General features: G+C 47.6%; 2 protein-coding genes across 2 annotated transcripts in view; both read left to right on the top strand.

Moving 5' to 3' along the window:
• The first annotated feature begins 6,588 nt into the window (after window positions 1-6,588).
• LOC129387836 (uncharacterized) lies at window positions 6,589-12,726 on the top strand. The gene is made up of 3 exons (XM_055077452.2): window positions 6,589-7,350; window positions 9,601-9,893; window positions 11,269-12,726. Exons 1-3 carry the CDS (start codon window positions 7,060-7,062, stop codon window positions 11,387-11,389), a joined length of 705 nt encoding a protein of 234 aa, XP_054933427.2. The 5' UTR covers window positions 6,589-7,059; the 3' UTR covers window positions 11,390-12,726.
• Window positions 12,727-13,563: 837 nt separating this feature from the next.
• Window positions 13,564-27,769, top strand: part of LOC126542768 (cholinesterase-like) — a 33,974-nt gene continuing 19,768 nt past the window's right edge. The window contains exons 1-5 of the mRNA XM_072286113.1: window positions 13,564-13,628; window positions 18,503-18,657; window positions 18,747-19,147; window positions 20,474-20,607; window positions 23,803-24,142. Coding sequence (XP_072142214.1) covers window positions 13,564-13,628; window positions 18,503-18,657; window positions 18,747-19,147; window positions 20,474-20,607; window positions 23,803-24,142 — 1,095 coding nt within the window. The remainder of the gene's footprint in view (window positions 13,629-18,502; window positions 18,658-18,746; window positions 19,148-20,473; window positions 20,608-23,802; window positions 24,143-27,769) is intronic.

Consider the following 27,769-nt stretch of genomic DNA (forward strand, 5'->3'; position numbering starts at 1 on the left):
TCCCCGCCTCCCTCACCTGACCCCCGCGCCTCGAGCGCGATAGGAGGGGGCACGCTTCCGGCACGGTTTCCTCGCTCCTGCACGAGAGATTGAACCACGTTCGCGGGCTCACCCTTGCGCGCTTTCACCCGCACATGCAGCATAAGGCGCGCGACGACGGCTTTATCGCCCTTGAACTTTATACGGAACCTCACGACGACGGCAACGGCAACGGTAGAAATGCGCCAGGAGTGTCCATATAATTGCTATCGCAATAGAAGGGTTGAAAAAAAAGTAATGAAAAGAAAGCGATGTTCGGAGTCACCCTTGCTCATTTGATCGCCCAAATAATTCCAAATGCCTCGCACAAACTAGTTCTTGGCCAATCCCTTCGGTCTGTCCCTTCTTCGTTGCCCCAGTGGGAAACAGACCAGCGCTATACATCCGAGATATACTACAGTAACCGCACGGGCGATCCTACAACTTTAAACGACACGAGAGTTGTTTCAAGACGCTGTTCTGCTAACGTCATAGCAACATCTTACGAATATTCTTGTCATCATTCTACATGCCTCTTTCGTTCTCCTTTTCTGCTTCCCCTGTGCAGAGTAGCAGGTCAGAAAGTTCGAGCCGACCTCTCCGCCTATCTATAAATAAATTTGCCTCGTCGGGGCATCGACCAGTGCAACGAAAACTGCGGTGAGTGCGCGGACTCGAGGGGCGCATCGAGCCGGGGAGGTGGCCATTGCCCTGGCCATCGCCGACCACCAGTGCACGACTGTGCTCTGTGATTCTAGGACGGCAGTGAGAAATTACGCCAGAGCAAGGGTGTGTGGTGAAGCCGCGCGTGTGTTGCGTGCGGTCGATCTCGCGAGGGAAAATCGGTGTGCGGTGATAAAGTGGTTTCCGGCGCACATGGGCAATGATGTGTCGGATCGCGGCAACGCAAACCACAACGATACGGCGAACGCGGCGGCGCGAGGAATAACCAACCGTGCCGCTGCTACTGCGGTCGACCCGTCGTGGTGGTGGGAAACGAAGGACAGAATGACCTCCTACAACGAAATTGTGAAGTGGTACAGACTAGAGAGGACTATGCCGCCACCTCATCCGGGCTTGACCCGTAAGGAAGCGGTGTTATACCGACAACTTCAGACGGGGTCGTTATTCACCCCGGTGCTGATGAGGCACGTGTGTCCGAGTGTTTATGTTAGTGACCTCTGTTGTGTGTGCCGAAAGAAAATAGCCACTGCAGCTCACATCCCTTGGGACTGTGCCAAGAATCCGCACGAAGAGTCAACGATGACAACGATCTCGCCGCGGCTCGAGGCCGCAACGAGGTGCTACCATCAAGATGTCCAAGCCCAGGCCGTCAAGCAGATCTCGGCGGCCCTCGAAAGGCAACGACCGAGCGAAACCGGAAGGAGTCTGCCACCCCAAAAGAGGGGCAGGCACGGTCGACAAAAGGGACTAGTGCGGCCAATGCCGGAACAGAGGCGCCACACGCCGGGTAGAAGTCATGGCCGCGTCACAGTGACGTCTCCCTTACAGGGGAAGGCTAATCGTTCTGCAGGCATTCCTGATAAAGTTGCTTCGCTCGCTTGCTCGCTCGCCTATATTAATAGACCACAGGCATACTCCCCCGGCCGGTCCCTCCGCCTTTGATGTTTTTGATGATGATGATGATGATGATGATGATGATGGTGGTGGAGACGACGTTAAAATTTTGGCACATACTCACTCACGGGGATTGACCAAAAGTTGGGCAGATTTTATATGTGTGCTAAAGGAATAAACTTTAAAATCCATAATTTTGACGAATAAATTAAAGTGGATAAAATCCAAGACGTTTCAGTAAACAGTCATTCTAATAGAACGGAAAAATATTTACATATAAAATATAAATGAGGAAATGAGGGAAGAAATAAACGATTAATACGATTAACATCGAAATAGGCTAGATTCAACAATGTATTTCTCTTAAGGTTAAAACGGATGCCTACCAAGAACATTAAAATAAAAGAAACAAAGGGCCCTATAACGTAAAAATATTCCAATATGTTTTTATTCCAATCTCCTGACGTCAAATTTGCGTAAGCGTCGACGCAAGCATCAGGCGGTCACCCACAGGGTTGTCTCAACAGACCAATGAAGCGCTCTCCTCGTTTATAGGAGGTCACTTTTCTTTGCTTGAAAAACGAATAACATTGCCTACACTGAGCTGCTTGTCTTATATAATTGGCTCACAAGAGGTGAGGAACCTGCTCAAGTGGAGAGGGATTCGATGGGGCCGAGCCACTGCACTTAAAATCGGTAACCGGATGAAGAGGGTGGTGCTGGCGTCTGTGATTGGTCCGCTTTCCCTTACTATATAGCTTACGGTGGCTCGTCGACAATCGCGGCGCTCAGCAGAGAAGAGTTGGCAGAACGAGGTCGTAAACGTTCCGAAAGTGCTCAAAAACGTTACACGGCCACGCAAAAAGTTTTATTACACGCAAGTAAACCCATGCTCTCCGGCAGGTTCGAGTAGCCAGTGCCTGAGCGATCGGCGGCAGCCATCTTTTATTCCTTTCGGAAAGGGGTAGCCTGTGGCTATTCAGAAGAAAATACAGTTTTGTTCGGCGTAAATAATGCATATTTAACGCGTACACGTCACTTTGACGCGGTGAGATGTTGTGGTTTTGTGACGCCGGGTGACAGGCAGGTGAATTTGGTGGAGCACGAAAACTTTTGACCAATAGCCGAGAGCTAATGGTGAAAAAGCGTCGAATCCGAAATAACTATTTTTCTTTTGTTCGGTGAAATCATGCATAATCAGTGGGCACACATCATATCAGATGGGAAGCTATCGTAGTGTTCATGACGTCGCGTCACAGACAGGTGAAGTGGGGGTGGTCCAAAAATGTTTTTCACCGATCGCGGAGGGCTGATTGCAGAATTGGAATAGAAATTTTGGAATAGTTTTACATTATAGCGCCCCAAGACGTTTCGACTTCCATACGAGGGACTTGTTTAACAAAAAAAGAATATGCCAACTCTGGTCGTTTCCTCCCACAGCTAAGTATCCGTTGCCAAAATTACGTTTGTGTGGAGATGATTCAAGGGATCCTGGAGTGAGTCGTTAAGAATATGCCAGATGAGCTGCTTTGCATTGTTGGAGTATATGTCATAAGTAATAGCTAACGAAGTTGCGATATTGCTTACCGTGGTTACATCATTTTTATCTACATTTAATGGATTCAGTAACAATTCTGTTATAATCACCTGTGGCGTGTGAAATCAAGGCCATGAAATTGTGAGAAATGGAGCTGTTAGATTAATAAAAATTGGCTGGGATCTTCTTAGTAGAGCTCCATAAAGAGTTATGAATGTTTGAACAGTGAGTATTTTAAATTTAATTTCTAATGAAGACAGTAATGATTCCTGGCAGAGCACGGCGTTTGCTACAAACTTTGTTACCCCTGAGCATAAGCAAAGAGCTTCCCAATCAGCAGAACTAGTGGACGCAGCTTATAAGCAAGGACCCGAACACTAATATACGTCGGAAATACATGAGGTAAATCATCATCAGTGTATCTATGCGCATGCCCCAGTAATTATTGTTTGTCCTTCTCAATATATCAATTGCACGGGAAGTTTTTACAGTTACGCGTTGAATATGGGGACGTCCGTCAAGATTTTCATCATAAATAATTGCACGGTACCTGACTTTTTCTATTTGCAGAATAGTTGAGTGACGGTAGGAAAGGGATATAATGACTTGGTCTTGCAGAGGAACAAGAACAACGCTCTCATTTACATTAAAAGAGAAGCGGATACTGTCCAGCCATGCTTCTACTAATGCTTCTAAAGAAATTTCAGATTTTTTTTTTTTTACTGAAGCCGACGTTTAGAAGATGAAAAAAAGAAAGCCTATCAAGAAAAAAGACCGTCTCTGGAATCTTCATCAAGGTAGCTTTCTGCGTTATATTGGCCCAGAAGTGAGATCGAAACTTTCAGGCCTAGTTCCTCGACACTTGCACCATCGTCTTCGACTGAACGTGGCATATACAAACAATTATCTGTACCGCATAGGGCGTACCATTAATCCCTATTGTGATAACTGTCGCAGCTTAGAGACAGTGGAGCACATATTACTTGAACGCCCCACGTGCCGCAACGAGAGACAACTTTTTGAGCGACAGATGGACGTGACTTGTGACGGTCCGTTAACGTTACCCAGCACCTTAGGTCCAATTCCAAGCCCTCAAAACAGCGGCGGGTTTTGGATTTATTGTTCAATTACCTGCAAGAAATCTGTCTAATAGGAAAGCTTTAATGATTCATTATTTCATTTGGCTATGAAGAACTACAGTTTTTGGGCTCCACCCACTCCACCACAGAGAAGGAATGCTTGGCTCTAGTACGGGCAGTTACCATGTTCCGCCCGTACATACACGGCCGCCCATTTCAAGTTATAAGTGACCACCATTCTCTCTGTTGGTTGACCAACATGAAAGATCCATCTGCACGTTTGGCACGCTGGAGCGTACGGATTCAAGAGTACGACTTGACAGTGGTCTATAAATCGGAAAGGCAGTACTTAGACGCTGACTGCCTTTCCAGATCGCCGATCGAGTCGTCAGGCGGAGATGATGACGAATCCGCAGGCTTTTTAGGAGTTGTTGATGCATCCACCATCTCTCAACAACAGCAAGAGGACCAGGAGCTCACGTCACTAATTGATTTCTTAGAAGGCCGCACCACAAAAAGCCAAGATTGTTCTCAAGGCACCTGTCATCATTATGCCTACGCAACAGTGTTCTTTTTAGGAGGAACTTCTTTTCAACAGGGAAGAGATATCTACTAGTCGTCCCTAAAACTCTCCCCAATGAAATTTTGCAGGCCTGTCACGATGAAGCTACCTCGGGCCACCTAGGCTACACAAGAACATTAGCACGGATCAAAGAGAAGTGTTACTGGCCACGGCTCGCAGCGCAGGTGAAGCTCTATGTTCGAACGTGCCTTGACTGTCAGCGACGAAAAGTGCCACCTACGAAACCTGCCGGACTATTACACCCCGTTCCAGTGCCGGAAACACCGTTTGCACAAATTGGGATGGACCTTTTGGGCCCATTCCCAATATGTACTTCCGCAAATAAGTGGATCATAGTCGCGACAGATTGCCTCACGCCATATGCTGAAACCAAGGCACTTCCTAGCAGCACAACAGCCGGGGCCGCACAGTTCTTCATCGAAAACGTCGTCCTGAGGCACGGTGCTCCAGCGGTCAATGTAACCGACAGGGGAACTGCGTTAATGGCTGAACTTTTGCGAACTGTACTCACCCTCAGTGGCACGGCACACAGAAGGACGACAGCCTATCACCCGCAAAGCAACGGACTTACAGAGCGCCTCAACAAGACTCTCGCAGACATGCTGTGCATGTATGTCGATGTGGAACACAAGAACTGGGACCAAATATTACCCTACGTAACGTTTGCTTATAATATGGCTCGGCAAGAAACAACAAGAATGACGCCATTCAGTCTCCACCACGGTCGAGAAGTGACTACAATGCTGGATGCTATGCTTCCTCATGATTCCAGCGATTCCCAGACTGACTACGCCGCAGATTTTACAGAGCGCGCCGAAGAAGCAAGACAGCTCACGCACGTTCGCATAGCTAGACACCAAGACCGTGATGCCCGACGTTAAAATCAACACCATCGATACGTCGTCTACCAGCCCGGCCAAAGAGACTGGGTTAGGGCTCCAGTACGCCGCCGAGGCCTCGCGGAGAAACTTCTGCGCCGATACTTCGGATCGTACAAGGTTCTACGACGCCTTAGCGACGTCAACTATAAAGCCGTTCCTGACTGCCTATCCTGCTCGAGGCGCCGTCAGGACCTGCCTGAGACTGTGCACGTGGTGCGCATGAAACCTTATTTTTCTGAATGACATGGACACTCTCTCGTTTGCTGGACACCGGATGCTACCCGCCGAGCATCGGGACGATGCTCCATCTGGAGGGGGGCAAATGCCGCGACACCATCTAAATTCGACACCATCCCAACCACGTTGACGATGAAGACGACGACCTCGTGTGTGCAAGCGAGGCGCTAGAGAAGAAGCCTGGACTGAGCGCTTGCTCTAAACCTCTCGATTAAACACCGCTCTCCGCTCTTGTCTCCAGTGAGCCGTGATAACACAGGAAATCCTAAATTTACCGGCCATCTCACGTGTAAATATTAGTATCAGGTCCACTTGTGCATTTCATATTTGTTTATTTGTATGCCTCTACGAGTGGCTTATACCCACTATGGGGCATTGCCCGAGAATCTGGTGACCTAATAAAAAAGATTAAAGGAATCTAAAAAGAAGCACTATTGAAAATTTTGAATAGCTGAAAGACTAAAGTGAGATAAAATTTTAAAATTTAGCAAAGGAATCGTTCTGATTAAATAATGCATCTCGCAACAGCTGAACCAACATTCCTATGATAGTGTCCCAGAAAACAGGCTCCGAAAGATATAATATCAGGAATCGTTATATACAATCCAGCACCATGAAATTGCCTTTCTAAAGTATGTTTTCTTTTTGATGAAAGACGGCGACATGACAGGAAGAAGTGGTGCGTTGTCTCAAGCTCACCACAGTAAGAGCTCAAGGAGGAGTGCGCCAGGCCAGACAGATGCCTATAATAGTTTAACGTAGGTATTCGACATCTAAACTTTGGAAAGAGGATTTCAATTTTCCTATCACGGCAGAAGTTTCTGCCCCAAGGAAATAGATTCGTTTTAATTCTTTTTCTTTTCTTTTTTCGCACTACTCCGGAATCTTTTAATCCCATTCCCCATCACTATGCAGAGTAGTATGCCAGCAGTGGTACACGCGCCGGCAAAAATCTTTTTCTTATAAAGAGCAACTCTCTCTCTCTCTCTATCATTGAACTTTCTTTTCTTCCTCCACCGCGTGTACGGGCCGTTCGTACTGAGGGAGCGCAGCTGCAGCAGCAGTATCAGAGCGCGTGAAACCGTCGCCACCAGCCGCCGATTCGTGATTCAACGTTTGCCTCGACGCCCAGACTGCAGCGTCCCCATGGTGGCAGCCGCTCCAAGGGCCGCAGGGAAGGCCCCGGCGCTGAATGTGGCGCCCGCCGCTGCCCCCGTCAAGGCGACCCCCGCAGTGGCCATGGCGCCCGTCCCTGCCCCCGCAGGGGCCATGGCGCCCGTCCCTGCCCCCGTAGTGGCCATGGCGCCCGTTCCTGCCCACGCAGTGGCCATGGCGCCCGTCCCTGCCCCCGCAGTCGGAGCGCGGCCGGCTCTGTTGGCGCCCCCCTATACCAACACCCGGATCGCAGAATCTTCCAAGATGCACAGCGACGTGCAGGTGAGCTGTGCAGAAAACGGACGCCTCGTTGTCTCTCAAGGGCGCCCTAAACAAGTCAGGTCACTTGGAGCCACGTGACGAGTATATATATAGTGTTCTATCTATACCTCGTTCAACTTTCATTGCTGAGAGTAGAGAGAGATTGCTGAGTTGAGAGTAGCGCCTTGTCCTGTCGTCTTTCTTGTCTCTGTCGCTTTGCGCTAAACAAAGTATTCATGGATTCGCACCAACTAGCCCGCCAACGCATTGTGCTGAACTGTACGTTTACTGACGGATTGTGCGTGAATTCAAACAAAAGCCCACGCTTGACACTCGACTGCAGTGCGGTATTCCTCGGAGTCCACCAGTGACGTCATTGTTACAACGTAAACGAATGAAACACTTCACCGTGGGTTACAAGAAAGTGCGGGTGCTGCCGATGACGACAAAGTTATCACGTAGCAAAAGAAAAAAAAAAAACAAACAAAAAAGTGCAACGCCGCATCTTTGCCAAAGATCTCGAAGGCTGCAGTGCTTCGTGCACAAGATCCTCTTGTAGTGTTAGGTTCAGGTAGAGATCCTCGGTCAGCCATCGATTCATTATCCATCATTTCGTTAGCCATACTTCATAAGCACCTTGATATGGGTTGTCGAATAGCAATATTTCTGAATCGAATCCGATATAAACAGTCGAGATAAACTACCTAAGAATATCAAATCAAATATCGAATATTTTGTCATTTGTAGACCAACAGAAATACAAAAGATGCGTGGAGCCCGTTTGGCAAGGAAATACTCATTTACATTTTTTTATACGTTTAGGGCATTATTAGAACTGTGCGCACGGTCAGCTGGAGAGCTTGTAAATGGGCCACAACTGAAAGGCGATTCATGGTGTAAAATTTCCGCAGCATGAAGAAGGAAGAAGGATTTCAAGGATTGAATGTGACTAGTGTCTCTGACGCTGGCTTTAATAACCATATCACCTTGTGTATATGCATGTGTGTGCTTTGTGAACAATAAATTCACTAGGTAGTTAACGCTCGTGTTATTCTCTTGCCATCCCTCTTCCATCGTCCTTTCTTGTCTTTTATTTTCCCGCACTTCCGTGCTTCGCGCTGCAGAAATTTTACACCACGTACCTAAACCAACTCGCCCACAGCGCTATTCTTACTGAAAGGTGATCGTACGTGGGGAACAGGGGCAACGAGAGTAACAATACAAATGAACACCAAGTTAACAGACGTGTTTTAACAGATGTCGTTTTAAAGGGAGGCAAATGTGGTGAGGCTGGCTAAGCAATAAATTTCTTCGAATTAATCGGAACGGTAAATTTGCAAGCTATGTGAAGTCAAAGTGCAATTTTCGATTGAGTGGAATTTATTGAACCGAAGTCTGCTCCAACCATTCACTCAAGGAGTGATGCCTCGGCGCAACAACTACGGCTCTAAAGTGGTTAATTTAATTCCAGGAATTCCGGGGTACAACGCCAAGCTTTTGCAAAATCTAGCGCGTTGCAACTGGGCGGAACAAATCAGTAATACCGCTTACACCTAGGGCTTGAGAGAGCGCCATGGTTGGAAAATGCGATGCAGCTGCAGGGAATTTCGCTGGATCAATGCCGCCTACATACGTGGTTTGACTACGGGCTAGTTGGAATTCCATGTTATAAATCGTCACTTACAGCGCAAACATAGACGGAGGACAAAAAGGACGACGTAGACAAGCGCTGACGAGCGCTTGTCTACGTCGTCCTTTTTGTCCTCCGTCTATGTTTGCGCTGTAAGTGACGATTTACATATGTGGATAGCGTTTGATACCAACAGAGGGCAATTCATGTGCCGCACCAAAGCTTTTGCAAAAGCTGTTAAAATGCGTCATTCGACCGTCTTTTTTAAAGGCAGCCGGGCATTTCTCGAAACATATAAAGTTATATGTATAAGGGCTCGCATTATAACTAATTTTAACACAGCCACTTTCTTCTTTCAAATTGTGTTAAAAAATTGTCTTTCAGATACAATCACGGAAACTTGCAGTTACGTGCTTACCGTTCCAAATGTAAATGTGTCTGTGAAATCAAAGACGAGAAATAGTCTGATGTAGGAAAAGAGTGACGACGTAATGGGAGGAGCCATAAGTATTGTATAAATGAAAAGAAGAAAAAAATCAGGGAAAGCCCCAGGAAAGCCAGTTTGGCGCAGCGTAGCCCCAATTGGCCACCCTATATAGTCGCGAAGTGCAGCACCTTCTCCTTTCCACGCACATACACAGGTGCTTATGATGGAACAGAGCGGCGACATCGCCGAGCTGGGCTCGTACGGCGCTTTTAACATTTGCTGCAACCTGTTCATGGGTGCGTGCATCGGCGCGACGACCGTGCTACTGGTCATGTTCTTCTTCACCGACTGCCGCTTCGTGATGACGACGAAGAACGTCGATAAGAACAAGTCGCGCGCCGGCATCGAAGAGTTGGACCGCGCCACCCAGCTCAACCTCGCCGCAACCGCGCTCACTGTGTTGGCGCTGGAGGAGACGAGTGAGCTGCCGTCCGCCGGAGAAGAAAGGTGCGCTTGCTCGCCACGTGGTTACGCCACGGCGCCCTTCAACAACGCGTGCTCTCGTTGCCTAGGAGACCACGCGAAACAGCATCCCGTCCTGCGCGAGTGACATCAACTGTGTGTCGCAACCAGATGATATACCTGTACTGAGGAGTACCTCTTATGATATCCTAATTGATTAATTAATTGTTCAATTAATCAATCAATAGATAATTACTGTAACATTATTCACCTAATTTTCTAATTAGGTGGATAACTGGTGGCGGCGATAAACGGGAGCATCAATAAACTACTGCGTCAAACGATTCACACGAGCTGTCTGTTAGTTGCCTTTCCGAACCACAAGAATCAGCCTCTGATGTGGAAAGGTAAGCGAGATAACCTACGAACGCATCCGAGCGTCACGTTCAGCTTATCTATTACGCACAGCACTCTGTAATCCGCAACTTTATGTTTGATACGTGCGTCTTTATGTTTATTGTTCATGTTGTTATGAGCAACATGAACAAGAAAAAGAAACACCACCAGATTGGGTATATCGGTTTCACTTCCGTTATTACGTTAAGCGAAATCAAATAATACTCTCTGATGGGAGCCGCATTAACAATACGGCAAAAAGTCCCGTGCAAGAGAATTTCATTTCATTGTATCAGCGGAGCCACTGCTTTTATTCGTGTCGTATAGGCAATAAGACTGCGCTTCAGTGGCAAATGTGCGGCAAAGACAAGGTCACAGCACTTGCACGTGGAGAGTGGTCGCACAATGCATTATGCGAGATGCATTATGCTTTTATGCAAGCCTCGAGAGGCGGTTGGGCAGTTGCAAAGATTATTCATCTCTACGGCATCTCTGCTCACTTACTATTTTTCTGCGAAAGCTAAGCCCACGTAACGCTCTTCACTGCGTATTTTTTTACGCCACCCCTACATTTCAGTAAGTGCAGCATAACGCTCATACCCCCGTCACTATCATAACTTATCCCCCATCTTCTTTTCAATATTTCCGATTTCCTTACTCTCACATGAAGTGCTTCCATCGTACCCGCTTAAGCTCCTGGCTTCTGGGGAGAGTGAGCTATACAATAAGTGCTGCCACAGAAAAAGAGTTTTACTCTGATGAAGACAAGTCTTGTGTAAACGTTGGCAGCAAGCTACGCTCGTCCTTGCTCGACCTCTGTTGACCACTTCGTCTCCACGTTTCCGTGAACCCATTGTCATGCTTAGAAAACTGTTGAACGTATTTCACGACAGATTGGTGTTACAAATTTTGCGTGCGATAACCTCATTATGGGCATACGTGACTTCGAGCACTGCATGCCGGTCTTTCGTTCCGTAATGGGATGCGCGCGCCCTAAAGTGAGCCTCTCCCGCACTACACGCAGCTCTCCGGGGGAGGCAGGATCGTCGACGCCCCGCGAGGACGCCGCGACGAATGGCGTCCGCAAGCGGCCTGCCACCAAGCACGCGGCCAGACGAGGGCCTGCCACGAGGGCCGACCGCTGAGTGAGCGAGGAGCGACGGCGGCGAGCTGGGGCTACGCGCATTGGAAATAAAAATTGACCAGAATGCCTGGGGCGAAGCTGCGGTGCGGATGTACGCCGCAGAGACAATATCTAGCGAATAATAAAATGCATCGGATGGCGCTGCGCGTTATAACTGTTCGCGGTATGTTACTGCTTCATCGATGAACCACCTCTTTCACAAACGCTATATTGAGCTTATTGTATATACATGTTGGTTTTCTCGTACAATTTGATTTTCCTGATAACTTACGCCTGTTTAATCACTGATGTAATGAGCGCGATACAATGTTTTCATATCAAAGTTCAGGCTGAAGTTCTCAATCGCACTGTTTAAATCAAAGTCGCGACAGTTCGACAGGAATATTGAATATTTCCAACGCTTACACTGTCATGTTTGCCTCGTCTTTTCTTAAATGTGCTGAAAATATTCAACGATAATCATTTCTAAGCTACCTGTAATATTGTATTCAAAGTAATCCGGTTTTCTTACGGTAATGCTGGTCCTTTTACTTTTACTCACAAGTGTCATTTTACAAACGTTTCTGTGATATAGTGCTGCTGAAGAGCGCGATTTTAATGTTCCCGTTTCTGCACCGGGTGTGCCCACAATTAGGCACACGGCAGATCCCAGGGCCTAATTTTTTAGCTTGCCACTGCACTCTGTAATAATGGGAAAGAAAATGACTTAAACTATTCTAAACTGATCTGTTCAGACATTTTAGCGAGATACTAATTAAGATACAACTAAAGGCCGACCATAAACCTCTCAAGTCTACTCGAACAGGTTGTGCATATCGGAGCATTAATAGAGGCCCGCACTTACCCGTCCTGGTAGATTTTCTTTTGCGTGCTGATTTCCAAAATACATAATATAGCGCACTAATGTAATACAGTGCATATTTTTGCAAGCATAAGCCGTTCTTAAGCTCATATAAAAGATGGATACAGTGGTGGTCGGATTTAGGCCCTTTTTCGCCCTCTTTCGACATTTCGGAGTAAAATTATTAGTGACGGCTTCTCTGTTGCAGCTATCTTTGAAAGCAAATTAGGCAGCCAGTAATATAGAAGCCAGGCTCGTGACTTTTTGTTTTGTTATGCTTTTTTTTGTGTGTCGGTACATCACATCACGTTGACGACACATCTTCTTCGGGAGGGATGATAATACACTTCATAGATGATTGCCATTCGGCCGCTAATTGGAAACAAAAACTATCAGCCCAAGCATTCCGTACAGATGGTTAACCAGCGAAGCTGAAACGTGCAGCCCCGGTGTTTATCAGTGGGTATACCCCGACGGTTCATTAAAGTCTTTCTCAATTATCGGTTACGTCTTTGTGTTTCTTAATGAGGTTACACACACGTTCGGCTGCGACGGAGAGAACGAGCTCAGTGACGGTATGCCCGCAGTCTGTCTCGAATTTGCTCGATGGCGTGGTTAGCAGCATTTTCCCGGCATTGCCGCAATCTGTCCGTCACGTAAGATAACGAATGGCTCATACCCCCCGTCAACGCGCCCCTCCCCCCTCCCCATTACGACGACAGAAAAGTGAAATTCATATACGCTGGAACGACGAGCGGCAACCAACGGAGCCAGCTGCGGAAGACGACGACGACGACGACGAACGCGGGAGCAGTCATGGCACGAGCGCGAACGCCGAGGGGCGCCAACGAGCCAGCTTTGCAGGAAGACGACGACCTTCAAACCATTGCTGATGATGATAGTTTTTTCTGCGGTCGGATACGATAGTGGGGAAACTAGCCCTGAACAGTTTTGCTGTAAAACAATATTCTGCTTCCCAAAGAGGCGAGTGGTCCACGTCGGCCCCTCCTGTACTCCTTTTTTTTATGAAAAAGAAAATTCCACTCGCTTTCTAGTAAATGGGAGGAGAGAAGAAGAAGGCGATGGCCGCGCATATATTTACTATTAATTAAATGGGAATAGTACAAATAAATAAATTAACAGGAAGCAGGAAGTTCATATTATGTTTCCACTGAGAACCACGACCAATCCCCAACTCGTGGGCACGTGCCAAAATTTAAAAAAAAGGAGGAGAAGAAGATCGAGCGTGCCGCCCGGTTCAGCTCGGGGCGGGGCGTGCAGCGTGGCAAACACAGCAGCTTGCAGAGAGCACGGCCACCGCTCGTTCTCGCTCCATGGACAGGTTCCTGCTGTCCGAGCGGAACACCTACCTCGGAAACACGGGTGCCGAGCGAATAGAGTGAGTTATTGCGACGCCATTACACACGGGTTCCGAAGGGGTTGTTCGCAGAGTCTTTCTCCGACCGCTTTCACGCTTTCACTCTTTCAGATGTTTCAGTGGCTGTCCAGACGTGGCTGTCCACTGGAGATACTGTGCCGTAGTTTGTTGAGATAACAGTAAAAAGAATAGTCAGAACCAGACTTTGTTGGATTGAGCTCCTTGCTGAAGCAATTTTCAGTATCAAGCTGTAATTGAGGCTTACGACAAGCAAGCAGGCAGTATAGCCACAACTCAGAACTGCACGCCTAATTTGTATGTGAATGAATGAATGAATGAATGAATGAATGAATGAATGAATGAATGAATGAAACCACGGGCCCTATAACGTAAAGCTATTCCAATATGATTTTATTCCATTCTCCTGACGTCAAATTTGCGTAACCGCCGACGCAAGCATCGAGCGGTCACCCCCAGGGTTGTCTAAACAAACCAATGAAACGATCTCCTTGTTCATACGAGGTCACTTTTGTTTGCTTGAAAAACGAATAACATTGCCTACACTGAGCTGCTTGTCTTATTTAATTGGCTGACAAGAGGCGAGGCGCACGCTCAAGTGGAGAGGGATTCGATGGGGCCGAGCAACTGCACTCAAAATCGATAACCGGATCAAGAGGGTCGTGCCGGCGTCTGTGATTGGTCTGCTTTCCCTTACTTAACTTGTGCTGGATGGTCGAAAATCGCGATAGCATGCAATGGAAGCTTAAGAATGACGCTGAAACGGATCCTCAGCAAAGAAGAGTTGGCAGAACGAGGTCGTAAACTTGCCGAAAGTGCTCGAAAACGTTATACGGCCACCCAAAAAAGCTTTATTATACGCAAATAAACCCATGCTCTCCGGCAGGTGCGAGTCGCCAGTGCCTGAGCGATCGGCGGCAGCCATCTTCTATTCCTTTGGGAACGGGGCAGCTTGCGGCTATTCAGAAGAAAATTCAGTTTTGTTCGGCATAGTAATGCATCTTTCAGGCGTACACGTCACTTTGACGCGGTGAGTTTTTGCGGTTTTGCGACGTCGCGTGACAAGAAGGTGAAGTGGGTGCATCTGGAAAACTTGTGACCAATAGCTGAGGGCTAATGGCAAAACTGGTCGAATCAGAAATAACTATTTTTCTTTTGTTCGGTCAAATCATGCATTTTCAGTGTGTACACGTCATATAAGAATGGGGGCCATCACGGTTTGCGTGACGTCGCGTGACAGACAGGTGAAGTGGGGGTGGTCCAAAAATGTTTTTGACCAATCGCGCTGGGCTGATTGCAGAATTAGAATAGAAATGTTTGGAATAGTTTTACGTTATAGCGCCCCACGTTTATTACACATTAGAATGCGCCGAGGGCGCTGCGGTGGAAAGGGAGGGGGTATTATTGCAAAAGGAGAAGGGTGACCTTACCCTCAGCTACCGTCAGCTACACTCAGTCCAGGGCTCCACTGGCTTCCTCTGCCCGCCTGATCTGTGATCTGGCCAAGAAGTGCTGTTTGCGCCTCTCAGTCCTCACTGGCAAGCGGAGTTTCCCATTGCTCTCGTTGAAAGATATTTCCAGGCAGGGCCGGTTTGTTGATTTTAAGGAGGAGGGGGGAGGGCGAGATGTGGCCGAGAGTGGGCCTGCTTCCCTCCACACCACGGACGCATATTGGGGTAGTCCGAGGGAGACATGGCGTGTAGACGGCGTAGATTACGATACCTGTCTGTCTGGATTATATACGCAAATGGTGCGAGTCCCGGCCATCCAGATCTGGATGGAGGAGCGCGCATTCCTGTCGCTGGCGACGCTGGTGTTCTAGGATGTCACGCGGTCTGTCGGGAAACTGATATTGGGATTGGTGTTGAGACTGAGTAGCCGCTCCGTGGTTAAGCTCGCGAGCTGCGCTATCCGCTATTTCGATGCATGCCAGGCCTTCATGGCCCGGGCACCAAATCAGCTTGTGCTGGTGGACTATCTTATCCCTTAGGATTTTCTGAACTCGCCACTGAACTCTCCCTATCACAAAGAGGCGGTATGCTTCCTGGGAGTCTGTATTACTACCGAGGGTGAGCCTAATATGTTTTCGGCCTGGAAAGCCAGGACAATCGCCATCGTCTCTGTCGTGTCTGGCGCTTTAGTGGTTGCAGTTTCGCAGGTTATGAGACCATTTCGCTGTCCTTACCTACTTCCGCCAGTACTTGTCTGTTTTTCTCACAGTATGCCACGTCGACCACCTCGCAATTATTCGCATACTGTTTTTGCAGATTATGGACTCGCGCTTGTCGGCGGGGGCTCATGTTTTTGGGGATGGGAAAAACTGCTATGTTCGCCCTCACTTAAGTTGGTAGTTACGTTAAGTCTTCGTTTGTGTACTGCGGGTGCTGGGGTAAGCCCAGCCTGCTTAATATTGTTCTGCCCGATTGGGAGCTTCTGAGGCGCTTCCGTTGCGACATCCACACTGCCACCCGCAGTTCAGCAATTATGCAGGCTTAGAGTTAGTAGCCTTTCCGTGGGTGTCCCATTTGGGAGACCCAGTGACACTTTGTAGGATGTCCTTATCATGGCGTCTGCCTGCCGCTACTCATCTTTACTGAGCTCATGCTATGGTAGACTATATGTTAGTCGGCTCACTACGGGGGGGGCCTGTGTGAGTCTAAGCGTCTCGGTTTCTCCAAAGCCTTTCCTATTACTCTATGTATCATACGGAATATGTTTTATTGTTACTCTTAAGGTCTTGAAGGTCTGATCAGCTTTTGACATTGCTCTGTAGCCAAAAGCCGAGAATCCTCGCTTTCTGAACTTCGTTGATGCTTTGATTACCCAGCAAAATGCCTATGGTCCAGTTACTTTTGTATCTCCGTCCATGTAGCCTTATAAGCTCAGATTTGTCCGTGGCGCATTCCATGCCACTGCTCAGGGCGAAATCCGAGATTACCTCGGCTGCCTTTGCAGCGTTTGTTCTTTTTGGCCGAGAGAACCGGATGTTATCCACAGCGTAATGTCATCGACGTATATAGCACACCCTAAGTTGGGTATCTGATCTAAGACTTTAGCGAGTTTATTAATACCTATGTTGAATAGAAAGGGTGATAGTATTGCGCCTTGCGGTGTGCCTTTCTTCGGCATATCGACTGTGGCCTATCTCGTCTGACCAAGACCGATGGTGGCTGCGCAATTGGTTAGAAATGACTTGACATAGTTTTAGATCTTCATGCCACAGCCAATCTCGTTTAATTCAGATAGGACGGTGTCATGAACCATTGTGTCAAAAGCGCTCTTGAGATCTGGTGCCAGGGCTAGGTGCTCTCCTCCTTGAGGTATGTTCTTCATGACCTCTTCCTTTAGTAAGAGGAATACATTTTAGGTGGACAGGCCCTCTCTGAAACCAAACACGTACGGTGTTCGTGCATGTGGACGCTTAGTCGCAAACGTATTACTTTTTCGCAGAGTTTTCCCATACATGGCTTTAGAGGTACTGGTCGCTGGGACTGAAGAGTAGGTGCTTTGCCTGGTTTCGGAACTAGGATTATTTTAGCTTCCTTCCAGCTCTGTGGGAATGTGCCAGACTCCCAAACTTTTTTCATCGCTCACGTTTCTCAGGATAGCGTTTGTTATTTAATCCGGTCCCGGAGCCGTATTCCGCTTCGCTGCTTGCGCTGCCGCGAAACGCCCCGCCTTCGTCATTGATGCATCTAACTTTTGGTTTCCTCGTCCGTTATATTCGTGGTTGCACGAAAGGATCCTCTCATTTCCTAGATATCGCTTAATTAGTGCTTTCAAAAGCTTCTGGCCCGTTCCTGCGAAATCACTGCAAAGTTTCTGAAGCGTGTGGTTGGTAGCCATCTTGGTCCCATTTGGTTATAGCATGCTGCGCCGTATAGCCCAGGTCTTAGTCGAATTTGCTGTCTCTAAAAGAGTCGCAAGAACGAACCCAGCTGCCCGCCTCGAGCTTCCAAGCATACTAATTGGCTTGCTCTAAATTGACCGCTATTCGGTTCAAGAATGTCCCTACCTCGTTACCATACTAGCAGAAAATGACATTTGGTAGTCGTGCCTGTCAGGACACTGTTCAAATGGTATTATTCTGTCATTAACCGCAAAATGCGACATTTGTACTCTCATGTATGCGGTATTTACGTCCTCGGTACGGAGTTTACAACGTATTTTTATGCCCCCTGCCAAAGTCTAAGAAGATGCTTCTATGCATTATGGCTGCTCGTTAACTATGTTGCTAGTATTACATCATATATAATTGGTCGAAAATCGAACCATGCCTCGGTAACATTCCGTTTATTGTTGGTTTCCTGTCATTCTGAAGGATATGACGTGCGTGCCGCTTACAGTGTTTATATAATGAAGATGCAAGAAAGAATAAGCATGAATATAGTACCCGATTAAAACAGCTTGAACGTGTATGCACAAACATTTGTTCCCGTCTGTAAAAGCAACCACATGGTTTCAATTAGGTCAATCTGAGTCGCGGTCATACCAGCAGTTGGTGCCATTGCGATAGTAAGCTTTAATGTATCGTTGACGCTTGAATTATGAGGAATTTTCTTATTAAGCGGGTAACACACGCAACAGGTGGCAAAATAAAGAAGAAAGAAGCAACATACTTGCACTTCCAGGGTGTCTTGATCAATTTGTCTTTTTAGAACCCCTCTGTATCAAACGTATGTCAAAACTATACAAAAAGGTACTCTAATGCATGCCCTTTTGTTCTGAAATGTTCTTGGTGCTAACATCATGAAACTTCGCTAATCAAGTACCCGATACCTGCAAATGACGGAAAGACACGCATAATACTCTGGGTGCATAAAGAACACGCGCTCTCTGGCGGTATTCATTGTGAAGTGTGTGCATTGCGACCGCAGCAAGCTGCTGAAGCTGTTGCCGATCGTGACGCTGGTGGTGACGCTGGTGACGTTCGTGGCGTTCGTGGTGGCGTACAAGAACCGGCAGGAGAGACCCGCCTACGTGGTTCAGACACACGAATCGCAGATCGAAGGCAGGGCCGTCATGGTCGAAGGTAAGCCGGCGCATGGGACACCGCCGTAGCATCCCAGCACCGTGGTGCTGCGGGACGCACGCGCGACATAATCTTGCGCGTTCGCTCAGGCGTCCAGGTCGTGGAGTTCCTGGGCATACCATTCGCCGAAAGCACGGCGGGCTCGAGTCGCTTCCGCAGACCAGTGGCGCGCTCGTTGCCCCGCAGGCTGAGCGCCCGCCGGTGGGGTCCCCCGTGCATACAGCGGAAGCACGGCAGCTCCTCGGCCAATTTCTCTTCGACTACGGCGACATACGAAGAGACAGCAACGACCACTAGTGGCCGGGATCAATCGACGTCCGATGCCCAGCCCACTTCGTTGCCGTCTGTGGTCGCCGCCGTCGTCTCAGAAACGGCAGAAGAGGATTTCCGTGGTACCAGTAGAGTCACACCGCCAGCATCCGGTGTGTTGGACGCCCGCGAACAGCCTTCGGAGGACTGCCTGCATCTCAACATCTGGGTTCCCCACACGGTGAGTATTTTACACACCTAACCATGTTAATTGGGTTGTTATAGTTGATGATAAAATACACTGCAAGATATGACGAGAAAATTTTTCCTGAATAGAAGCGAAATTTGCAATGCAACATCGATGTTTCGGGAGAGATATTAAAAAAATGGCGTGCTTGTACGAGCCTAATAAAGCCGGCGCTGGCACAGCCTGCGAGGTATATGCATCCTTCAACGCAAATATCATTCAGATATGAAACGCGCCCCTACCGATTAGTCCGCGTTCATTTCGTAACCGAAAGAAAGAAGAAAAGAAAAACATATAGGTCAATCTTCTGGGAGGGTATTCTTTTAAAGGTTAAATAGCCTAACTCGTTTAAACGAGACAGGAGCCGTAGTGTGATTACTAGCGCCGCGAATTGACGCCCCATGCTGCACAGTTTTGTTGATTCATTCAGGTGGGGGCACTGCCCACTCGCGGGTGACAAAGCGTGCAGACCTAGCTTCATTACCCTGTCTACCGGCAAGGTCGGTCATTTGCGTGTATGGCGCTTCCTCGAATTGAGCTTACATAACACTGAATAATTATATAACCAAATAGAACACCCGATTCTAATGAGTGTTACGAAACTGCACAAAACAAAAATTCTAAAATAGGCATATGGTCTAAGCTTCTATAGGTAATTGTGGTGAGTCTACTTTAGGATCCTGCATTGCGTAGCTGCCGTTACAGAAATTGCGGCTGGAGTTGTAGGGATGTGGCCGTGGCGTCGTCAACCGCAGTTCACTAACCGACATCGGAGGCCATAAAACGGGCAACTGACACTGATGCGGTGACTCGACATTGCACTTGAACAGGCTCAATGACCTGCGATAAACCGGGCTTGGGGAGGGGAATGTCTCTGTGAAGCCGCGTGTAAGAAAACAGCCACAATATTTCATATGTGCGGTACATGTGCTGGCGTAATGTCCGAGGGAATTTCGACTTTGCCAGCGTTGATATTGATCAGAGAGAAATTATCACAACAGAAACAAAGTGAAGAACACAAATAAAGGAGCACCTAAAGAATGCATGAACGCTTGCTGCAAAATATATAATAGTGGAAACGTGAAAATTGCAAACAGAAGGTACCTAAAAACGTAAGAATTTATTTAAGGGACAAATATAATGGTGCAACAGCGTCCGCGAACGTCGCAAGTGCACGAATACAGGGTGTATTGTGCACCTCGACACCATAGACGAAATTATTTTTCTAACTTGACTGAGACCACTAAGACTCAGTCCCGCAGCGAGTAGCTTCGCTGCTATGTAATCTGACATGCCGTTGGCGAATCCTATGTTGCGCAGGAGTCTGGCAACTCCAGCACGACGTCAGACTCGGGCGAGGTGAAGCAGCGCGGCCCCAAGAGACCCGTGATCGTCTTCTTCCATGGCGGTGGCTTCCAGGAGGGGTCCAACAGCGAGCCCAGATACGATGGCAGGTAACTCGTGTGTCAGCGCAACAGCTGCACCAGAAGCGAAAGTTTAGTCTTTGTTTGTTTGCTTGCTTGCTTGGTTACGTCCCGCCTGCGAATATTAATACGCCAGACATCCTGAACAGGGCGACAACGATGAACAGACAGGGAGCGTAGAAGACGCGATCACAGTGTTTCCTGCATCCGTCACCTTCATTGAGAAAAGGTGTCGACTATATATATATATATATATATATATATATATATACATATATATATATATATATATATATATATATATAAATTCCAATTCTGAGACGCCGAAGGGCAGAAAGTTTGAAGCTGTCAAAGAGCGAGAGAAGAGCGCTCACTTATTGTTTGCTTATGGAAGAGCGATGAAAGGGCCAGTTAATGTGCAATTGATCATTTTCCTGGCGCTGTGTACTGGAAGACACTAGCAGGGACATAGGCATTGCTCACACATGCATGCACGCGCAGCACGCACTAATAGAAAATAGCGAGCAGAAATGTGGGAACACGACTGCGTGAACTATATAGTTCACGCTGTCGAAATGCACCCTTGTGTTCGTTTAAATATGTGCTTTGATCTGACAATAAATCAGTTGGTAGTTTGCGCTCCCTCGTGTCCCTTCGTGTCTTCTTTACAACCAGTCTTAGTTTCGTTCCTGTTAGTGTCTCCCAGTACATAGCGCAAGGAAAATGAACATTGTTTGCTTACTTTCCATTTCACATATGCTAAAGAAGACACTAGTTTTTCTGCGCATGGGAACTTGCGTGAAGAGCAGCGACCACTTCAAGGTGAGCAAATTATCGCGCGAACCAAAGGATTCGCGTGCTGTGAGGTTGGTCTGGCCTGATTTGTATGTACACAGCATGTGCTCCGGGCAGGCCTGAGGTTACATTTGACTACAGGGCCATGAAGGTTTATGTCAGGAACACAAATTTGTTTTTAATTGAAATGAATACTGGAGTTTTATGTGCCAAAACCATGATTTGATTATGAGTCGCGCCGTAGTGGGGGACTTTAACGTGTTCTCAATGCACGGGACAGGGGCGTTCTTGCATTTCGCCCCCATCGAAATGCGGTTGCCCCGGCCAAAATGCGATCCCGCTACCTCGTGCTTAGCAGCGCAACACCATGCATAGTCGTTAAGCAACGGCAGCAGGTATTCAAAATTTTTAACTCGCTTCCGTTATTGTAGGCGCGTGCCGCTACTTGGCAACGGCAAGTATACATTGAGATATAATACACAGCGCATGAGAAACGTGTATGCAAACTAGACTTGTAGAATATACTGTTCAATCAATCAATCAATCAATCAATCAATCAATCAATCAATCAATCAATCAATCAATCAATCAATCAATCAATCAATCAATCAATCAATCAATCAATCAATCAATCAATCAATCAATCAATGTAGCTTTGTTTTATAGTGTACACTTAATCGTCTGCTATGTGCCGTTACATCCGGGAGCCGCAGCGAGTTCCAAAACGTCGGATTTCTTTCCACGTGACTGCCTTAGACGTGACATTGTAGCCCATGACTACGTCAAGTGACCACGTGACATGACTTCATGACACATGCTCTTCCCGGGAAATTTATTTAGGGTGCTCTGAGGCGTAACAGTATTTTTACTAGGATTTCGAGGTCCAGGAATACCCCTCAACGCAAAAATAACTAAATAAAAAAATGCCATCTCGGTATTCTTTTAGTCGAACTCGGTTAAACCTAAAATGACCACCTTGAAATTGTGCACGTGTGTAATGCAGAAATGGAGGGGCCTGGCGCGCTGCCTTGGTGGAGGTGGCTCTTAATGGGCGAGATTTTACAAATTCGGAGCCGAAGGGATGCGTGTTGAGGCCAGAGGTCGTCGCATTTGCATCGCGCAAAGCTCCTGCTGGCATGCTGTTGTCCTGCCTAAGTTGACAAGTGGCCCTGCGGATTCAAATTTCAGAACGTCGTCTGCACCTGCTGAGTTGGCGCAACCGCTGCTCTCCTTCCTTCTTTTGCAATCACCACCACGAACCCGTGGACTGAGTGCTCTCGCTTATGACACCCAACTCGTTGGGTCGGCGTTCCAGGCCGCCGATTCGGCTTATTTCCTAGACATGGCATGGTCAACAAACTGCGCGTAGGATCGGAAAACTTTATGTGCGATATGCCTGTAATGGTAAGCTGTCAGGCGGATGGGGTCAGACGGGCTTTCTGACCTATGCGACGCTCCTTGAAAGCAGGTCGCGTACCGGTGCTTCGGACAGGCAATCGCATGGCTGAACTGCTCCCCGTTATGGAATATAGTGAAGCATGGCTATGTTGACAAGCCAGCTCGGCCGATTGATCTTTAAAGTTTGTGTTTTTGGCATAACAGCGTGGTTATTCTTACAGAACATGCATCCTGTAAAATGCATTAAGGGGCGTTGTAGTGCAGAAATACATTTCTTTCAATTAAATAAGTTTTTTATCGTCCATCGTTCACAACTAACCAATTCTATTAGTAACGTGAGCTACGGAACGTAAGCTCAGAACACTGACAAAGGCTAGTATGAATAACATTGGAATCACATTTTCCCATCATCCCGTCCTAGCACAGGCTATTACGCATGTGCAACGCTATTGCTGCACAGGAAAGGTACCTTGGTACACTTAACAGGCGTTAGTTACGGTCGCCTATTGCATTCAATATTGCCGCATTGACTGTCCTATGGAGAGTGACCGCAATGGTTAGCGATAACTGACCAGAACATATGTTCTCTGGCACTATCAACTGCCCGACTAATAATGAAATTTCGATGACGCAGCCTGTCCGAATCTTGGTGGGGAATGACCGCACTTCATTTCCTGCTGTTCTGGTGCTGCTGCTTTCATACGAATCATCTCGTTATTCTTCGCCAATCTGGGATTCCCGGAACGCTGGAGGAGGAGATAACATTCTTCCGGCCTTTAGTGCAGAAACCATTCCTCCTCCGTGCATCACTACCATGAAAAAGCTTCATACGGCTCGCGACAAGACAAATCATCAGTGAAGAGTGAGTTAGGCGAGCCATTACCGCCACTGGCGTGTCACCGCCCTTTGCTGCTGACGACGGCACGAGCTTGTACTTGGCACTCGCAATTTGAGAACATTAGAGGAAGATCTCGCGCCACCGGAGAAGAGGTAGCTCGCACAGAGGACGTGCCCATTTTGTGATACGCGCAGGTACCTATCGGCGCTTGGCGGCGTGGTAGTGGTGGTTCCCAATTACCGTGTCGGTCCGCTCGCCTTCATCGGCTCCGATGACGGCAGCGACGAAGACGAGCCTGGGAACCTGGCATTGCTGGACCAGCGGATGGCGCTGGAATGGGTGCGCTCGTACATCGACGACTTCGATGGCGACCCCGGCTGCATTGTGGTCGCCGGAGCCGGCTCCGGGGCCACGTCGCTGGCGCTGCACCTCCTGAGCCCCGAGGCGCAGGGGACGCTGATGGACCTGCGCCGCTTCGTCTTGCACAGTGGCTCGGCCTTCGGCCCTTACGCCGATCGCAGCGTGCCTAGACAGGTAGCCCACTCCCCCCACTTCTCGCAGACGCGATGGGGGCCTTTTTTACTCAGTCGAACACTTTTTAATATCCTGTAACGACCATAGGAAGGGGCTGGAAACCTGTTTATTTTCGTGTCGCATGGCTGATGACATCATTGCATTGAAGTTTAATGATGACTGCTAATTGTAAAGTGCGGCGTGTTCTGTAGGTTGCAGTAGATGAATAGTTTAGGTTAGTCGAAATCAATCGTTGACTCGATTGTATGACCCTGCTGACGGATATTAATCCAATGGGGCGTGCTGTTCCCCTGGCATTCATACTGCAAATTTCCTCACGTCACCACGTTTACAATACATTACGAAGATATGTATATTTTTGTGTCCGCGCAGTGTCCTACGCGTCCCGAAGTGTCCTTAACATGAAGCACATATAGCTAGAAAAAGACGCTGTCTGCCCTACGATGGGAGCCTTAATGGAAACTCTGCATTAATTGTGATAAGTCGGAGCAAGTTGACCTGCGTATGCACACACAACGTAAGTGTTTGAATCCATGTGAAGCGAAGGTTTAGTGAAGCGGTCAAGCTATATGACAAAGTACGGTGCTTACAGTTATGCGTGCGTGTGCGTGCGTGCGTGTGTGTGTGTGTGTGTGTGTGCGTGCGTGCGTGCGTGCGTGCGTGTGTATTCTTTGCAACTAGTCGTCGTCGTCGTCATCATCATCATCATCATATTCATGTCCACTGCAGGACGAAGGCCTCTCCCTGCGATCTCCAATTACCCCTGTGCTGCGCCAACAGATTCCAAATAGCACCCGCAAATTTCCTAATTTCGTCACTCCATCTAGTCTTCTGCCGTCCTCTACTGCGCTTCCCTTCTCTTGGTACCCATTCTGTTACCCTAATGGTCCAACGGTTATCTAGTCTGCGCATTACATGACTTGCCAGCGCCATTTCTTTCTCTTAATGTCTATTAGAATATCGTCTATGCCCGTTTGCTCTCTGATCCAAGCTGCTCTCTTTCTGTCTCTTAAAGTTATGCCTAGCACTCTTCGTTCCATCGCTCTTTGCGTGGTCCTTAGCTTGTTCTCAAGCTTCTTTGTCAGCCTCCAAGTCTCTGCGCCGTACGTCAGCACCGGTAAAATGCACTGATTGTATACTTTCCTTTTCAATGATAACGGCAAGCTCCCATTCAGGAGCTCACAATGTCTGCCGTATATATGCGATCCAACCCATTTTTATTCTTCTGTGAATTTCCTTCTCATGGTCCGGGTTCCCTGTGATTAGTTTACCTAGGTAAACGTACTCCTCCACAGACTCTAGAGGCTGACTTGCGATCTTGAACTCTTGTTCCCTTGCCAGGTTATTTATCATTATCTTTGTCTTCTGCATATTAACCTTCAGTATCTCTCTCTTACACTCTCTCTGTTAAGCTCCTCAATCATTTGTTGTAACTCGCCTGCATTGTTACTGAACAGAACAATGTCATCGGCAAACCGAAGGTTGTTGAGGTATCCTCCATCGATCTTTACTCCTAAGCCTTCCCAGTTTAATAGCTTGTATACTTCTTCTAAGCACGCAGTGAATAGCATTGGAGAGATTGTGTCTCCTTGTCTGACCCCTTTCTTTATAGGTATCTTCATACTTTTGCAACGAGTACTCCCATGTAATGTTTAAGTTCATGCACCGGCAGAGGTGGCAAACTGTAATTCCATACAATGCCTCTGTTTATGCACTACGCCATTCACAAGCAATGCGCAAATGTAAACGCAAAATAAGGCGGACGCGCAATGTGACACGTCGACGCAGCGATGTACTGAGGACGAAGGCTATATATGGTGCCTGTCGAAGGAAGAATGTCGATGAGGGGGCGCATGCATAGAGAAAAACAAGACTTACGTACACACATTTAAGGCTTCTATACCGCTTCTGTCACAGTGGCACGTGCTAATTTTGGAGAGAATGTGTGTCTCAGAATTCCACTGCCACCAGAGAGCAGATTTGCCGCGTACGGCTTACTAAACTGCGAGGTCTTGCTACAGCGTACTAGATTCTAGTACCCTGTAGCCGTGCTCGACAGCCTAGCGCCATTGCCACCATGCCGGTGCGGCTGATCGCGATGTTCTGCGGGAGGCATTGTGTAACTGCACTGCTCGTGCTATTTTCTGCTCAGTAAGCATGATCAGTTCGTCAACACCAGTCACGCACCAGCGGTCGCAACTTCTAACGCGAACTTCATGGTATGTGTCGCTTTCATCCTGGTTCCTAAACGTACTTCATTATCACTTTATTGTTTCTAATAATAAAAACCGTAGTTTTGTTTTCCCTTATAGCTGTTACCCCTTCAAAAGCCTGCTCACATGCTCGGCGCATTGGGCTGCGGCACTGCTCCCGTGTCAGCGCACTCATCAATTATGTACCTTCAGGTTAATTATTGCACGTCGTGCAACTTCGGGAGTGATGATGTACGCTTGATGGCAGTATCGTGGCCCCCTGGTTATTTGAAACGTGTTCGTGAAGCAGTGCTGTGTATCTGGAGCATGTTACTGCTTAGCGGGGATATTGAGGAAAACCCGGGGCCAAAGACTAAAGCGCCAGAAGAGAAATTGAACTCTGTTCTTGATGCAGTTACTCGCATTGAATCAAGCCACGCACAGCTTTTGGATTCTGTCAACAAAGTTTTGACCATGCAGATTACCGTGCAAAATGAAGTGGACATACTTAAAAAGCGAGTTCTTGCACTTGAGTCACAGGCTGGCGTGGAAGCTTGTGCGCAGGTTCCCCAGTCTTACGAAAAAACATTTTCGGCCATGCAAGACAAAATTGATGATGTAGAGAACCGCTCCCGTCGTACCAATGTTCTGTTCTTTGGAATTGATGATACCGAAGAAGCGGAAACGTGGCAGCAATCTGAAAAACTTGTGCGTGAATTTCGCTCCGATAATCTCGAGCTAACTGTGAACACCATTGCGAGAGCGTACAGACTAGGCGCATTTTCGGCAGATAAGAAATCACCAATTATAGCAAAGTTTTTTAATGAGAAAGAGGTTGACTCTGTTTTAAAGATGAGCATCAAATTAAAGAACACAACACTTAGTATCTCCCGAGATTACTCAGCCCCTGTTCGTGAAAAACGCCGACAGCTCTTACAGTTCACTAAAATTATTAAGAAAGAAGGTGATCGCACTAAGCTCGTTTTCACTAAGCTCTTTATGAATAAAGATGTGTACGTGTAGGACTCTGACAACAACTGCGGAGTTCGTCTTAACACCAACGAACGGGGCACAGAAAATGTAACTGCTATAAATGACCAGACCGAATGACGCACTAATACATGCTTTTCCGCCACAACATTAGTACCTTCTTTACACAAAGCGCAATTGGCCTCAAGTGATGTTGGCTTTTTGTACACAGATATACGAAGTGCTCTCCCAAAAACTGTCCCACTATCTTCATTGATAGATTCCTGTTGAGCTTCCATAGTGGCTCTTACCGAAACCTGGTTGAATGATACTGTTCCTGACAACTGTATCTTGGTCAGCGGTACAGAATTTAATTTTTTTTCGTACTGACAGGCTTCAGCGAAAGGGAGGCGGTGTTCTTATTGCCATAAAATATGATGCAGTGGCCGTTCCCGTTGCTGTTACT

Source organism: Dermacentor andersoni, chromosome 2 (genome assembly GCF_023375885.2).
Source record: "Dermacentor andersoni chromosome 2, qqDerAnde1_hic_scaffold, whole genome shotgun sequence".
In the NCBI taxonomy this organism is placed as follows: domain Eukaryota; kingdom Metazoa; phylum Arthropoda; class Arachnida; order Ixodida; family Ixodidae; genus Dermacentor; species Dermacentor andersoni.

Coding starts and splice junctions, on each gene's coding strand:
- LOC129387836 (XM_055077452.2), top strand. CDS start 7,060: ATGGTGGCAGCCGCTCCAAGGGCCGCAGGGAAGGCCCCGGCGCTGAAT. Junction 7,351..9,600: donor AGATGCACAGCGACGTGCAG/GTGAGCTGTGCA, acceptor GCACATACACAG/GTGCTTATGATGGAACAGAG. Junction 9,894..11,268: donor CCGTCCGCCGGAGAAGAAAG/GTGCGCTTGCTC, acceptor CACTACACGCAG/CTCTCCGGGGGAGGCAGGAT.